Source organism: Salmo salar, chromosome ssa14, assembly GCF_905237065.1.
Source record: "Salmo salar chromosome ssa14, Ssal_v3.1, whole genome shotgun sequence".
In the NCBI taxonomy this organism is placed as follows: Eukaryota; Metazoa; Chordata; class Actinopteri; order Salmoniformes; family Salmonidae; genus Salmo; species Salmo salar.
The window spans coordinates 62,708,187-62,725,924 of NC_059455.1; the positions used below are offsets into that span (position 1 = coordinate 62,708,187).

Sequence of the window (17,738 nt, forward strand, 5' to 3'; positions counted from 1 at the left end):
GGAATTTATACTGCCCAAATGATATATAGCACTATGTTAAGCCATGAATCAACCTAGATGGTCTATTGTCATGTATGATGAGGGAGAAGTGGGACTCTTGTTTTTTTAAAGATTTTTTGAAAAATGTCCAAAATGACTAGGGGCGCCCCCTATTGGATGGGCACGGGTGGGGGGGGGGTGCTCCCTACCCAACCGTGGACCCCTTGCACCCCTCTAAAGGCATTAAAACCCATTTTATAAATGTTCTCCTGGTAACCCATTCCAATCACCAGGCGCACGGCTGTCCATTTGCAATATGTTTAAATGAGCATTTACCATCACGAATTTGACATGCTCAAAAATACTGCAGGAATGTGAAATTGACTGGCCTGATGAACTCAGGATGGCCGGGCAGTGATTCTGGTTCCTCTTCATCGCTCGTTGGTGTTGATTTCAGAATGTTAATTTGGTGATGGTCTATTACTGTTTAAACATATTGCACATGGACAAAAGTCAGCCCGCAAGTCACTGTCCATCAGTCAATTAGATATTCTGACACCAAACTGATACAAACTGACACCACACCCACTTTTTCAAACTCGTTTAGAAGCCAAATATCACATTTCAGAGCAGGCCCAATATTCACAGCGCCTTCTGTTTAAACCATAATAAAAACGTAAAACCCATAGTTACTATCTAACTGCGGGTCCAGTTCTGACATTATATGTAGGCCTTGCTGAGGCGACCCCGAATCTCAAGTTTCGGCTCGATAGGTCATTTGGAGCCTGAGCAGCAACCTTAATTGGTGCTGAAAATCCACATTTTTACGGGGTCCTTGAATGAGCTATCGGACAGTAACGTTGGGGTCCGTCTCTATGGGCCGAGGCAGTTTCAATGCACCTAGTCTTGCGACTCTGGGACTTTTCTAAATGTTGTCATTTTCGTAATGGTCAAAATGAATTGAAGTTATTGCAAATGTACAAGGCTGTTTCTCGGTTTGAGAACCTTCTAGAGCCACATAACTCACTGTGCACTATTGACTTGAGCTTTAGAACAGGTTTCTAACGTTTCATTGCTCTAGGTCTGACAGTTCTTTGATAGTTCGAACAAAGGTAACTATTGCAGGCTCTGTGTGTCTCTAAGCCCCACACTGTCACTCCATCCTTGCTGTGTGTGTGTGTGTGTGTGTGTGTGTGTGTGTGTGTGTGTGTGTGTGTGTGTGTGTGAGAGAGAGTTTTTCTTGGAAATCTGATGGGATAAATGACTGATTTACAGTTCATGAGGGTTGCCTAATCACACATGAAGTTTTGGAAAGATCAGACTTTTTTAACCTTCGAAACAGCCGCTTTGACTCTAATTATGGCACTTCCGGTTGGCACAGGAAGCTAAAAGTAAATACATATCCTCATTGGGGTAGGCTTTTACAGAATCCTGAGTTGAAACTCTTTACATTAAGAATGGACTGATTTACACAGGGTTGAATGCAGTGATTTTCACAAACCGCAGGTTTGGTATATCAAAACACCTTTAGGGTGAATTTAATCACTTCCGGTTGCTCCAGGAAGTTTAGAATCAACACAGGTAGACCTCATAGTGGCCTGATGGATTGTCATCGAAGACAGATTCATAAGACATTCATAACCCACATAGGCTTCAGGTTGAATTTAGGGGAGCAGGCAATGTATTCTATGGGGAGAGAAGTCATTGCAAACTGTCTGATGTAAACACCTTTTAACCTCTATGGGCTAGGTGGGACGCTAGCGTGCCACCCGTGGTGCACTCCATCAACAGCAGGTGCATTTCAAGAGCGGCAAATTTGAATCCAAATAAATGTCAAAATTCAAATTTTTCAAAAATACAACTATTTTACACCATTTGAAAGATAAACATCTCCTTAATCTAACCACGTTTTACGATTTCAAAAAGGTTTTACGGCGAAAGCATAAATTTAGAGTATGTTAGGACAGTACATTTACAAGAGTTGTGTGTAATGTTTTGTCAAGTCAAAGACAGGGTCACCAAAACCATAAAACCAGCTAAAATGATGCACTAACCTTTTACAATCTCCATCAGATGACACTCCTAGGACATTATGTTAGACAATGCATGCATTTTTAGTTCTATCAAGTTCATATTTATATCCAAAAACAGCGTTTTACTATGGCATTGATGTTGAGGAAATCGTTTCCCTCCAATAACCGGCAGTCAAGTCAGCGTCACAAATTAAATAATTAAAATTAGAAAACATTGGTAAAATATTATATTGTCATTTAAAGAATTATAGATTTACATCTCTTGAACGCAATCAACTTGCCAGATTTAAAAATAACCTTACTGGGAAATCACACTTTGCAATAATCTGAGCACTGCGCCCAGAAAAATACGCGTTGCGATACAGACTAGACGTCATGTTGGGGAGATCTAAAATACTATGTAAATAATCCATTACCTTTGATTCTCTTCATCAGATGTCACTTCCAGGTATCACAGGTCCATAACGAATGTAGTTTTGTTCAAAAAAGCTCATCATTTATGTCCAAAAATCTCCGTCTTGTTAGCACATGATCTAAGCCAGCCGGACTTCTCGTCATGAACGAGGGGAAAAAATATATTTACGTTCGTTCAAACATGTCAAACGTTGTATAGCATAAATCATTAGGGCCTTTTTTAACCAGAACATGAATAATATTCAAGGTGGACGAATGCATACTCTTTTATAACGTATTGGAACGAGGGTACCCAACATGAACTCGCGCGCCAGGTGTCTAATGGGACATCATCGTTCCATGGCTCTTGTTCGGTCAGATCTCCCTCCAGAAGACTCAAAACACTTTGTAAAGGCTGGTGACATCTAGTGGAAGCAATAGGAAGTGCCAAAATATTCCTCAGCCCCTGTGTTTTTCAATGGGATAGGTTTAAAGTCAATACAACACATCAGGTATCCACTTCCTGTCAGAAAATGTCTCAGGGTTTTGCCTGCCAAATGAGTTCTGTTATACTCACAGACACCATTCAAACAGTTTTAGAAACTTTAGAGTGTTTTCTATCCATATATAATAAGTATATGCATATTCTAGTTACTGGGTAGGATTAGTAACCAGATTAAATCGGGTACATTTTTTTTATCCAGACGTGCAAATGCTGCCCCCTAGCCCTAACAGGTTAACTGTTAAGGGTTAATGCCACACGGTCAAGGTTAGGCTTGCACAGATCGGGAGGACATCGGGAACATTCCTGAGGTTGAATTGTGCTGTCACCCAAAAGCACCTGAAATTTAGGGCCAGGCTTCATTTTGGGCCTTCTTTTTTTCACGGTTGCTGCTCTCAGACCGAGCGCGCTACGGTCAAGCGGGGCATCTTGTTGAACTTGGCACTGCCTAGAGATTATGGTAATGTCATTGCAGGCTTTGGGTATCTTTAAGCCCCACACTGTGTCACTCCATCCTTTGTGTGTGTGTGAGTGAGAGAGAGAGTTTTTTAATTTGACATCTGTTGGGAGAAATGACTGATTTACAGTTCATGAGGGTTGCCTAATCACACATATGAAGTTTTGAAAAGATCTGATCTTTTTAACCCTTCGAAACAGCCACTATTACACTATTTTAAGGCACTTCCGGTTGACACAGGAAGCTGAAAGTGAACACATATCCTCCTTGGGGTAGGCTCTTATAGAATATTGAGTTAAGTATTTACGTTAAGAACTGACTTATTTACAGAGGGTTGAATGAGTGTGTGTTATTTCAGAAAATCACAGAAATCTCGCAGAGCTCCGAAACCCACCTTAATGGATTCGTCTCAACACGCTGCAACTGGATCTACTTTCCGGCTACCCGGATAAAGCACTAAATAAACTTCAGTTAGTACTAAATACGGCTGCTAGAATCCTGACTAGAACCAAAAAATTTGATCATATTACTCCAGTGTTAGCCTCCCTACACTGGCTTCCTGTTAAGGCAAGGGCTGATTTCAAGGTTTTACTGCTAACCTACAAAGCATTACATGGGCTTGCTCCTACCTATCTTTCCGATTTGGTCCTGCCGTACATACCTACACGTACGCTACGGTCACAAGACGCAGGCCTCCTAATTGTCCCTAGAATTTCTAAGCAAACGGCTGGAGGTAGGGCTTTCTCCTATAGAGCTCCATTTTTATGGAATGGTCTGCCTACCAATGTGAGAGACGCAGACTCAGTCTCAACCTTTAAGTCTTTACTGAAGACTTATCTCTTCAGTAGGTCCTATGATTAAGTATAGTCTGGCCCAGGAGTGTGAAGGTGAACGGAAAGGCTGGAGCAACGAACCGCCCTTGCTGTCTCTGCCTTGCCGGTTCCCCTCTTTCCACTGGGATTCTCTGCCTCTAACCCTTTTACAGAGGCTGAGTCACTGGCCTACTGGTGTTCTTCCATGCCGTCCATGGGAGGGGTGCGTCACTTGAGTGGGTTGAGTCACTGACGTGGTCTTCCTGTCTGGGTTGGCGCCCCCCCTTGGGTTGTGCCATGGCGGAGATCGTTGTGGGCTATACTCGGCCTTGTCTTAGGACGGTAAGTTGGTGGTTGGAGACATCCCTCTAGTGGTGTGGGGGCTGTGCTTTGGCAAAGTGGGTGGGGTTATATCCTGCCTGTTTGGCCCTGTCCGGGGTATCATCGGATGGGGCCACAGTGTCTTCTGATCCCTCCTGTCTCAGCCTCCAGTATTTATGCTGCAGTAGTTTATGTGTCGGGGGGCTAGGGTCAGTCTGTTACATCTGGAGTATTTCTCTTGTCTTATCCGGTGTCCTGTGTGTATTTAAATATGCTCTCTCTAATTCTCTCTTTCTCTCTTTCTGTCTTTCTCTCGGAGGACCTGAGCCCTAGGACCATGCCTCAGGACTACCTGGTATGATGACTCCTTGCTGTCCCCAGTCCACCTGGCCGTGCTGCTGCTCCAGTTTCAACTGTTCTGCCTGCGGCTATGGAACCCTGACCTGTTCACCGGACGTGCTTGTTGCACCCTCGACAACTACTATGATTATTATTATTTGACCATGCTGGTCATTTACGAACATTTTAACATTTTGACCATGTTCTGTTATAATATCCACCCTGCACAGCCAGAAGAGGACTGGCCACCCCTCATAGCCTGGTTCCTCTCTAGGTTTCTTCCTAGGTTTTTGGCCTTTCTAGGGAGTTTTTCCTAGGGAGTTTTTCCTAGCCACCGTGCTTCTTTCACATGCTTTGCTTGCTGTTTGGGGTTTTAGGCTGGGTTTCTGTACAGCACTTTGAGAATATCAGCTGATGTACGAAGGGCTATATAAATACATTTGATTTGATTTGATCTGCAACTTTTCGGGGGGGAAAAAAACTCTTTTTTGAAAATCACCAATTGTACATTGTACGATTTCTCTTAAATTACAATAGATAAATGTCTGGTTCTTTTTTTCCTGACACCGTAGGTTCATGTACTTTGACGTGAAGCGGTCATTTAAACCTCGCACAAAAAGCTGGAAGCTCATACACAACAACCTGATTCGCACATTTGAGTCAATGGCATGTGCACAAAAGCACTGTAATATAGTGTAGGATGAGCTATTGTCCAAGGTTTACAAGAGGCAAAATGCTCATAATCTCCACATCCATGGTATAGGCTGCAACACAAGGTAGTCAAAAAGGTTCCTATAGCTCATTTGGTTGCATGGTGCTTGCAACAACTCTAGTTACAGATTTGAGTCCCACATAATGAAAATATGTATTAACTATAAGAGGCTTATATGCTTTGGTTAAAACCATATAAAAAATAAGCATATTTATTTATGTATTTATTTATAGAAATTACCTGCATATTAATTGGGGAAATATCCCCACCCAGTAGGCTGCAAATATGCCCATACAAAAGTACCTCACGCTATACCTAAGTGATACATCCTTCTCCCGAGCTGACAAGGTAAAAATCTGTTATTCTGTCCCTGACCAAGGCAGTTACCCACTGTTCCCCGGGCGCCGATGACGTGGATGTCAATTAAGGCAGCCCCCCACACCTCTCTGATCCAGAGACATTTCAGTTGAATGCATTCAGTTGTACAACTGACTAGGTGTCCCCCTTTCCATGTTGAGGGCATTATGTCACAATCACATAACCACCAAAAGCATCCCCTCTGATTAGGCCAGGGGAGTAAATGGAAGGTGCCACATCAAGCAGAGGAATGCTGAGAAGGAGTGGGCCGTTCCACTGCGGACTTCTCAGGGACATACTACTGTGTAGTAAAGTGGATTTACATTTTTTTTTTTTTTTTTTTTTACATTTTAGTCATTTAGCAGACGCTCTTATCCAGAGCGACTTACAGTAGTGAATGCATACATTTCATTTTCATTTCATGCATTTTTTGTTTTTTTGTACTGGCCCCCCGTGGGAATTGAACCCACAACCCTGGCGTTGCAAACACCATGCTCTACCAACTGAGCCACAGGGAAGGCCATAGTTAAATTTAGTCCCCTGGTGCATGGGCTAGGATACGAACCCTGGCCTCCTACGTGGCAGGCGACAATTCTACCCCTGTACCACCAATGATATTTTATGGATGAATGAGATTAGGGCCGTCTCCATTGGGATCACCACATATCAAAACATTGGGACTGATTTGAATGGCAAATCTGCCCCACACCTAAAGCCCTCAGACACACACGGAGTAGAAACAGATCCACACACACACAGGATCATAGACTGCAAACACACTGCAAAAAGAGTAACAGGCAAGAGCGATCAGTGAAGCGCACACACACTTAGGACAGGGGTTAGGCTAATGACATACCATCTCCCGTTTGTTCAGAGGTCAAATTGAATGCGTTCTTTCTGACTGTGTGTATGACCTAACAACAGTGTGACCTGTGACGGCATGGTAGCCATGATATCTGTGATCTACTGTCCTATAATGACTGGATCAGCTGAGAGCCACGAGCTGGAGGATTAAGAGTGAGATTCTTCCCGGGAGCGAGACCTCCAGTCACAGGCCATGGGCCAGCAGGTTCTCACAACTCAACACACAGAATGGTAAACAGCAATACTGGACTGAGATATTCACAGGCTGACCCATTGGAATCCTACTGACTCTCATGCAATCCTCACCTAATCCATAGCCTGGTGCCAGATCTGTTTTTGTCATTTCAAATCAATGGGATCAAGATCTACTCAACATGCACAGTCTAGATGCACTTAGTCTCATGTGATGGAATAGACCCCCCTCTCCTTGGAGAACAATATAGGCTAGTTAGCAGTCGATTCCTCCAGGATGGAGACGGATGGATAGCATGTCAGGAGGACCGCGTGATGGGGGGGAGGGGGAGGGGGGGGGGGCTCTCCTCGGGATCAGAAATAGACGGAGGAGTAGAGGAAGAGAGAATTAAATAAATGTAGAGACAGAGTTTTGGTGAGAGGGCTGTAGCATCGTCGTAGCTGCTCTGCAGCACCTCATCTGGCTCCTGTCCAAGTCCGAGGGAGAAAGGTAATGAAAGGGAGGAATATAGGGAGAAACTGGGAGCCCGTAGTGAGATCAGCTTTCTCTTAGCTGCTTTGCAGTACCTGCACCTCTGCAGTGAAAAGTAAACAGGAGAGCGAACATAAAGTAACCTCAGTATTTAGGCCTGCAAAGTGTGTATTATCATTCACCTATAGCTAATATTGCACATTGTTACAGTAATGTAATATATATTATATATGAGAGAGAGATCTAGGGTATGGGAGGTGAACACAAGTTCTGTTTCTGTGTGTGTTGCTAGGGACAGAAAGGCAGAGCGGCTCTCATCTGCCTCCATCTGAAATCAATGCTCTCCAGGCCACAGTCCCCACATAGTGTGCTTTTACCACAGGACTCCATGATTCATTCATTAACAGTTTCTCGCCTCCTCTCTACCTCGTTCCATCCTTCCCCCTCTCGCTCGCCACCTCTTTGCTGTGATGCGCTTAACCCCCACCCCATCTCCCTTCATCTTGACATCTCGACCCCCTCCATTTGATAACGTACACACCCCCACCCCCCTTCTCTCACTCACACACAGCTGGCATATAGAGGAGTGCTGCTGCAGTGTGTGGGACAGGAGCGATCCAGATGGCACAGTAGAGCCCCTCTTTCTGCTTCTCTGGCCTGCTACAGCCTCATTATCGATTTTACTCAAGGCACCGCTCCAGGGGCTCTGCAGAGAGCAGAAACACCCTATAGAAAGTACATGCAGAAGCATGAGCCTAGATGTATATTGTTGAATACCCTCTTCCCTAAAACACACACAGAGCATTGATTATGTTTCCAAAAATCAGCTGCAGAGGAGTTATGCAATGAGCCCCGGGGAGGAAAAGCCTAGAGAGACTTCTGAGAACAGGGAGTTTGTTCCACCCACACTCAGAGGAGAGAGAGGACAGAGAAGGAGAGAGGTGGAGAGACAGAGGGGGGTATAACTGATACGCGAGGACGACTAAGAAAATGCACTTCAAGAGCCAGAGAGATAGAACAATAGAGGGAGGAATGAGGGGTTGTGTTCACGCATGCCGCATTCTACCGTGTGAGCCGAGGCAAAAAAAAACGTCAACCAGGGATTCGGGGAGGGAAACGAGGCCAGGTGGAAAAATCCAGCTGTAATAATCCAACCTCTCCATCCAAATCGTTCATTCGTCTGCCTCAGTTCCCCCTCTCGTTCTCTCTCCAGCACACATTCAGTCAGTCCCAAACCAGGGGAGGTTATAGTTTCAATAACCAAAACCCATTTAGGAACAATTCAGAACTTTCCACACTTACAGTATATAAACAAAAGTATGTGGACACCCCTTCAAATTAGTGGATTCGGCCATTTCAGCCACACCAATTGCTGACAGGTGTATATAAAAAAATAAAAAAATAAAATAATAATAATAATAATAATAATAATAATAAATATATATATTTATATTTAATAAAATATCGAGCACACAGCCATGCAATCTCCAAAGACAAACATTGGCAGTAAAATAGCCTTACTGAAGAGCTCAGTGACATTCAACGTGGCACCGTCATAGGATGACACCTTTCCAACAAGTCAGCCCTGCTACAGCTGCCCCGGTCAACTGTAAGTGCTGTTATTGTGAAGTGGCAACAACGGCTTAGCCGCAAAGTGGTAGAATGGGACCGCCGAGTGCTGAAGCGCGTAAAAATAGTCTGTCCTCGGTTGCAACACTCACTACAGAGAGTTCCAAACTGCCTTGAAGAAACATCAGCACAAGAACTGTTCGTCAGGAGCTTCATGAAATGGGATTCCATGGCCGAGCAGCCACACACAAACCTAAGATCATCATGCGCAATGCCAAGCGTCGGCTGGAGTGGTGTAAAGCTCACCGCCATTCTACTCTGGAGCAGTGGAAACGCGTTCTGAGGTGATGAATCATGCTTCACCATCTGGCAGTCCAAATCTGGGTTTGGTGGATGTCAGGAGAACGCTACCTGCCCCAATGCATAGTGCCAACTGTAAAGTTTGGTGGAGGAGGAATAATGGTGTGGGGCTGTTTTTCATGGTTCAGGCTAGGCCCCTTAGTATTAGTGAAAGGGAATCTTAACGCTACAGCATGCATTGACATTCTAGACGATTCTGTGCTTCCAACTTTGTGGAAGGCCCTTCCCTGTTTCAGCATGACAATGCCCCTGTGCACAAAGCGAGGTCCATACAGAAATGGTTTGATGAGATCGGTGTGGAAGAACTTAACTGGCCTGCATAGAACCTTGACCTCAACCCAATCGAACATCTTTGGGATGAATTGGAACGCCGGCTGCGAGCCAGGCCTAATCGCCCAACATCAGTGCCCGACATAACTAATGCTCGTGGCTGAATGAAAGCAAGTCCCCGCAGCAATGTTCCAACATATAGTGGAAAGCCTTCCTAGAAGATTGGAGACTTATAGCAGCAAAGGTGGGGACCAACTCCATATTAATGCCCATGATTTTGGAATGAGATGTTCGATGAGCAGGTGTCCACATATTTTTGGTCATGTAGTGTAACTCCAGTCAGTTACAGATGTTATGTTATGACAACCTCTTTTCCCAGACTATTTCCCCAATTCAACCCGAATTCAAGTCCAGCCAGCTGAACTGACTCTCTGAGTGGCACCAGTTTTCACAGGCCGCGATAATATTCAAAGCACTGTGTAGACAGAGTTTAACGAAGCAGTGGAAAGACACAGGGTACTGTACATGTCTGCGTGTGGCGAATTGGAGAGACAGGAAGAACAGGCCTCGAACGACCTGGCTCTTCCTGTATGCCATAAAAATCAGGGACACCAGCGTCAGCACAACTCCAGAGGGGAAATACAAACGTTTCCTGATATTCTTCTGTAAGTTTCCGCTCGTTGTCTCCATTAGAATATGCACAGTGAGTGTGAGGCCTGGATATGTGCGAAGCCTTGGTGCTTAGCCTCTGAGTCGAAGAGTCGCATTCTGCGAAGTGCGAGTGTCTAAAACTGTGAATGTACTGTGTGTGTGTGAGAGGACAGTGTGTGTCGGTGTCTGACAGTGCCAGTGTGTGTGTCAGTATATGTGCGTGACTGTAGAGCATAATAATATGAGGACTGAGGGATGAAAAGGCCACAGGGAGGGAGCTCTTACCATCCATCCCGCTCTTCCTGTCCTGCTTAGGAGGTAAACAAGCAACAGAGCCTAGCTAGTAGCTGTGGAAACAACAGACAAAGTCGCAGGACAGAGCTGGCAGTCACATTACATGGGCAAAAACAAGCCTGGATGGAAAGCTCAGGTCAGGGAGGTCGTGTATCTGTCTTGTTGAACTGCACATATACAGGCAGTCTGGAATGTTCTATTTAGGCTATGCAATGTGGGGGAGAAACTAGAAGTGGTGGAGCAAGAGCCCTACAGTCAGTTCTTGAACTTCAACTAAATATGACTTTCTCTGGTTCCCTTGTTAGCCTCTCAGCCGAGCTTTCCTCAGCTCATTTTTCCTCAAATTAAAAAATAAATAATACTTTAAAAAAAAATGTTATTTAAATAATATAAAATAAATTCGAAAAAATTTTAAAAATTAAAATTGGGAAACAAGTTGATAATTTTTTTCTATCTGTCAGTCTTATACCCCTGAAACTGGTGTCCGTCTTGGGACTGGGTGACGTGTGTGTCCATTTTACGAGTCATGTCCCTGTGTGAGCTTTTCCTTGGGCTCAGCCAGTCACTCTTACTGGATATCCTGTCAATTGTTATTGAGAACCCGTCAACTCCCTGAACAACCACACACACACACACACACACACACACACACACACACACACACACACACACACACACACACACACACACACACACACACACACACACACACAGAGAGATGCCTTCCTTTGAGACAACACACAGCCTCTCTCCTGAATCATTTAACCAGTATCATATAGCCTCCAATTACAGACAAGCAATGCTGTCAGCACCCGACAGTTCACATTTCTCACTTTTTTCTTCATGGAACTGCCACAAGTGACACACACACACGGTAGGAAAGGGCCCGTCAGGTCAAGTTCATTGCATGAAGCACTACTTCAGTCAGACCACCAGAGGGGAATCTTAGCCACAAACCAATATGACCTGTATACCTGTTTCTATTGTGTAAACTACCTTTGGAAGGTACAGAAAGGACAAGCTGTGACATTGTATCTTAGTGTTGACAGAACACAGAGTCAAGCGTCTATGGTTCTGGGTAGACTGAGGGCCTTGCCCACTACGCCAATGACTATCTCTAGGGGAAACACCGGTAGTAGTTTCCAGTGTTGGGGAGTAGCTAACTACAGTTGAAGTCAGAAGTTTACATAAACTATTTGGCTAAGGTGTTTCACAATTCCTGACATTTAATCCTAGTAGAAATTCCCTGTCTTAGGGAATTCCCAGTGGGTCAGAAGTTTACATACACTCAATTAGTATTTGGTAACATTTCTTTTAAATTGTTGAACTTGGGTCAAACGTTTCAGGTAGCCTTCCACAAGCTTCCCACAGTAAGTTGGGTGAATTTTGGCCCATTCCTCCTGACAGAGCTGGTGTAACTGAGTCAGGTTTGTAGGCCTCCTTGCTTGCACACGCTTTTTCAGTTCTGCCAACAGATTTTCTATGGGATTGAGGTCAGGGCTTTGTGATGGCCACTCCAATACCTTGACTTTGTTGTCCTTAAGCCATTTTGCCACAACTTTGGAAGTGTGCTTGGGGTCATTGTCCATTTGGAAGACCCATTTCTGACCAAGCTTTAACTTCCTGACTGATGTCTTGAGACGTTGCTTCAATATATCCACATCATTTTCCTCCTCATGATGCCATCCATTTTGTGAAGTGCACCAGTCCCTCCTGCAGCAAAGCACCCCCACAACATGATGCTGCCACCCCCGTGCTTCACGGTTGGGATGGTGTTCTTCGGCTTGCAAGCCTCCCCCTTTTTCCTCCAAACATAACGTTGGTCATTATGGCCAAACAGTTCTATTTTTGTTTCATCAGACCAGAGGACATTTCTCCAAAAAGTACGATCTTTGTCCCCATGTGCAGATGCAAACCGTAGTCTGGCTTTTTTATGTTGGTTTTGGAGCAGTGGCTTCTTCCTTGCTAAGCGGCCTTTCAGGTTATGTCGATATAGGACTCGTTTTACTGTGGATATAGATACTTTTGTACCTGTTTCCTCCAGCATCTTCACAAGCTCCTTTGCTGTTGTTCTGGGATTGATTTGCACTTCTCGCATGAAAGTTCATTAATCTCTAGGAGACAGAACGCGTCTCCTTCCTGAGCTGTATGACGGTTGCGTGGTCCCATGGTATTTATACTTGTGTACTATTGTTTGTACAGATGAACGTGGTACCTTCAGGCATTTGGAAATTGCTCCCAAGGATGAACCAGACTTGTGGAGGTCTACAATTTTTTTTTTCCTGAGGTCTTGGCTGATTTCTGTTGATTTTCCCATGATGTCAAGCAAAGAGGCACTGAGTTTAAAGGTGGGCCTTGAAATACATCCACAGGTACACCTCCAATAGAATCAAATTATGTCAATTAGCCTATCAGAAGCTTCTAAAGTCATGACATCATTTTCTGGAATTTTCCAAGCTGTTTAAAGGCACAGTCAACTTAGTGTATGTAAACTTATGACCCACTGGAATTGTGATACAGTGAATTATAAGTAAAATAATCTGTCTGTAAACAATTGTTGGAAGAATGAGTTGTGTCATGCACAAAGAAGATGTTCTAACCGACTTGCCAAAACTATAGTTTGTTAACAAGAAATTTGTGGAGTGGTTGAAACACTAGTTTTAATGACTCCAACTTAAGTGTATGTAAACTTCTGACTTCAACTGTATATGTAGTTCAACTAGTAATTTAACTATACTGAACAAAAATATAAAATGGAACATGAAACAATTTCAAAGATTTTACTGAGTTCATATAAAGGAAATCAGTTAATGGAAATAAATGAATGACTGGGAATACAGATATGAATCTGTTGGTCAGATACCTTAAAAAAAAAAAGCGCCGTGGATCAAAAACCAGTCAGTATCTGGTGTGACCACCATTTTCCTCATGCAGCGTGACACATCTTTGCATAGAGTTGATCAGGCTGCCGATTGTGGCCTGTGGATTGTTGTCCCACTTCTCTTCAATGACTGTGCGAAGTTGCTGGATACTGACAGGAACTGGAAAACGCTGTCGTAAACGTCAATCCAGAGCATACCAAACATGCTCAACTGAAAAGTATGCAGGCCTGGGACATTTCCAGCTTCCAGGAATTGTGTACAGACCCTTGCGACATGGGGCAGTGCATTATCATACTGAAACATGAGGTGATGGCGGCGGATGAATAGGACGACATTGGGCCTCAGGATCTCGTCACGGTATCTTTGTGCATTCTAATTGCCATCAATAAAATGCAATTGTGTTCGTTGTCTATAGCTTATGCCTGCCCATACCATAACCCCACCATGGAGCACTCTGTTCACAACGTTGACGTCAGCAAACCGTTCGCCCACACAACGCCATCAACGTGGTCTGCGGTTGTGAGGCCGGTTGGATGTACTGCTAGAGAAATTAACATTAAATTATCTGGCAACAGCTCTGGTGGACATCCCTGCAGTCAGCATGCCAATAGCACACTCCCTCAAAACTTGAGACATCTGTGGCATTGTGTTGTGTAACAAAACTGTACATTTTAGAGTGGTTTTCTATAGTCCCCAGTACAAGGTGCACCTGTGTAATGATCACACTGTTTAATCAGCTTCTTGATATGCCAGACCTGGATTATCTTGGCAAAGGAGAAATGCTCACTAACAGGGATGTAAACAAATTTGAGCACGACATTTGAGAGAAATACGTTTTTTGTGCATATGGAACATTTCTGGGATCTTTTTTGCAATTTGTAGTCGATGACATTTCAGATTTACCTACGATAATTTTTCAGGAAGTAGTTTACTTAACTAAAGTTACTTAGAAAAGTTAACTATATTGTTCTTAAGGGTAGCTTTAGAATAGCTTAACTTCTTCCAGTGTGAAGTAATTGGTAGCTTGGTAAACTATTTTTTCAGAGTAGCTTCCCCAACACTGGTAGTTTCCTTTATTGGAAGTAACAAGGAAGTTTAACTATGCATCAGTGTGACACAACCATTCCAAGTTTGGTTACAACAGGGGAGGTGATATTAATAATACTCTGAGTAAAAGAGAATGTTTTTGGATTTTCACCCTCCAGACATTATTTCCTAAAGGACTTAATGATGAAATGCCTATGTATGTTATGTTGTGAATTTGAACATGAATTATGTGCCTATTTAAGATTACTCTGATGTTTTTTGTACGATGTACCCAATGATTAATTAAAACTTGCTATGTCCTCATAGTGGTTTTACAGACGTTTAATACATCTTATTTATACACTTCTGTAATATTTATGAAATGCATATTGTTAAAATTTGGTAGCACTTATTTGTTTTCCCTTTGCCTCCAACCCCTTTCCATGCGTGGAACGGATGTAGGTGGGTGCAATTATTATTTTTTTTAATCACAAAAGCTCTGACGAAGGCCGTGAGACCGATACGTAAAGCTTATTAAAGATCAGTGATACTATCAAGGGCAGTGTGCGGTTTCCTTTTTCCTTCATCCTGTTACAATGTAGGCTAAAACAAGTTTAATATAGTAGCCACAGTTCAGTTCATTGGCTGTGAGATGTTGACCGTGTCAAAAAAGAACATTCCCTGTGTCCGTTATAAGAGTTGAAACGGTATCTAATCTCTAATTCACCATTTCAATTATCAACACCAACATGATGCTGCCCAGCCCCAATGATTATAACAACGTTGCCAAGTACTTATTTATTGAGGCAATGAACAAAACCAAGTGGCTGATAGACAGTGATATATTAGATGTATTCTTGACATAAAACCAGCTATTACTAAGTACTGCCACCATACAAGCTTGCCATCAGTGGCAATGAATGTGCAGCATGTTGAAAGGCCACTGAAAATGGTCGTGTGTGTGTGGAAAAGCATTCCGCTGCCTGCACATGTTCAGCTATGTGGTTTTGTGGTTCATTGTCATTACCCATATCTATACACCTTTCACTCTGTTACAAGAATAATTTAGGTCCTACCCTCCCCACAATACCTCTACGCTCCGTTGTCATAGCATAACTGCAACAAACTATTATTTAAAATAAATCTCTTTCCCGCTGTTTATGCCTCTGCGGCTATTTCCCAACTGTTGTTTGACTACCTGAAGTTTCTTAGGAGGATGAAAGAACTACAAATTACTTATGCACTCCCTACCACCCACCCACCCACCCACAAACACACAAAGAGAGTAGTATTTCATTACAATAATCAATAATTTAAAAGGACTCGCTTTTCATCAAGACCCAAGCATCACAGATGGGCTCCCGAGTGGCACAGCAGTCACTACAGACCCTGGTTCGATTGCAGGCTATATCACAACTGGCCATGATTAGGAGTCCCATAGGGTGGCACACAATTTTCTTTTTTTAGGCAAACAAATTCTTATTTACAATGATGCCCTACCCTGGCCAAACCAATTGTGCGCTGCCCTGTGGGACTCCCGACCATGGCCGATTGTGCTACAGCCAAGGATTGGCCCAGCCTCGTCCGGTTTAGGGTTTCGCCTGGGTAGGCCGTCATTTACATTTTGTTAAATATTTTTTTTTAAATTAAAGATGTGACCCACGTCAATTGTCATCACCCCCCTCTCTCACCCTTCCCTCCCCTCCCTGCTTCCATCACGGTCAATTTCAGTAGAGGCATTCATTTGTAAAGGGCCCCTGTCATCGGGATTATAAAACAGCACGTCTCAATGCTGGTGGTAACATGGTGGAATAGGTCCAAAAACGGGGTTGGTTTCAGGCTATGTAGCGTTTTAGTTATTAAAACTAAGAACCATGTTTTAATATGTGCAACCAAAAGGGAGACATCGTGTTATTAACTATTATGCAATATGTTCGTGTCTTGGGAACAAACTCACCGCACAACAGTGCATGTCATTTGGGGAAATTCCTTGACGTTAGCTGGCATGGGACTTAATAAAACTGCTTCCTTTGGCGTCTGGATGCCACAATTTAATATCAAGATCAGACTTGAAAACACACGCAGTTGGGATTCACTCAATGAAACACAGATGGGACACAAAGTAGCATAGCGAGTGTAGCCTATTTATCCAACATGTAAACAATGAAACAATCGAGATTATGACATTGTCCCGAAGTCTCGCCGAAGATCAACTTCAGGCCAGGGCCCACTCCTTTCTTCTCGTTCCTTACCTTTGTATCTCTCCAGAACATCTTCGTACGCCTGGGCGAATTCCTTCTCCTGGGAATGGCTGGTCGGCTGTAAACCCGGGATGAAGCCGGCCATGGTGCCTCTGTTACCGGTGGCCAGCAGCCGAATGGCCCGCTACCGCAGTAATCCAGGACGGTGGATCCGGGTCCTCTGCTCGCAAACACAACTGTCAAATCCGTTTTGCGTTGAAAGCCACCGTGGATGTGCTCCTCTCCCTTGTCTGCCTGTGAAAGTGGCGATTCGCGAGGCTAATTGGTTGAAGGAAAAAGTGAAGCCGCTCACTTGACAAGTCGAGTCATTCGTAGTTTGAATAAAATGTGGACCAAATAAGCAACAGAAAGCTCAAACCTTCTATCCAATAGAAAATAAAGGTCTATGAATGTTATAGCCTACCATTATTTAATTGAATATATCGACCCATTACTGTCCAATGTGTTCGTCAAGCCACAATTCCCGACGCATCGCTCGCCGTGTCCTATAAAAATCAACCCTTCTACACCTTCCTACCGGCGAATGTGTTTTATGTGTGTGAGTGAGCGCCACTGAAGCGTGTCTGCGTAAAGGCAAGGGGGGTCGTAGTGGGATGGCTCCTTCCGAAATCAGAAACAAGGCTCCACTGAAATAGTATCCGGACACCGGTTCTTATATCCCCTTTAATCGGTGTCTTCTTGGTTCGATTAAACCGCTTTAGCTTCTCTACATGCTTCTCACCAGCTCAATGGCCGCTTCTTAAAGACACGGCTTGTGGGCTGCGACTCTCCGCCTGCCTCTCTCTCTCTCTCTCTCTCCCTCCCTTTCTTTCTTTCTTCTCTCTCTCTCTCTCATCTCACGCTCAGGTTTCTCTATTCTTCCTGCAGTGGCTGTCATCAATCCCCTCTACCAGCCACGCCAGAAACCTCCAGCAGAAGAAATGTGTCGCTGTAGGTCAATATATGGCTGCTGTGGCACAAGTGCGTAAAGTAGGGTTGGAGCGCCCCTCTGT

At 43.8% G+C, this 17,738-nt stretch overlaps 1 protein-coding gene across 6 annotated transcripts in view; it reads right to left on the reverse strand.

Moving 5' to 3' along the window:
- Nucleotides 1–17,738, reverse strand: part of LOC106570016 (microtubule-actin cross-linking factor 1) — a 300,527-nt gene that overhangs the window by 264,689 nt on the left and 18,100 nt on the right. Inside the window, exon 1 of one of the 6 annotated variants that reach the window (XM_045693743.1) lies at nucleotides 16,738–17,669. The exons of 4 other annotated variants lie outside the window; for them this stretch is intronic. In XM_045693743.1, the coding sequence (XP_045549699.1) occupies nucleotides 16,738–16,831 (94 nt within the window). In that variant the 5' untranslated portion in view covers nucleotides 16,832–17,669. Of the gene's footprint in view, nucleotides 1–16,737; nucleotides 17,670–17,738 lie in introns of those variants that run through there. One more of the 6 variants, XM_045693748.1, reaches the window with a different exon arrangement.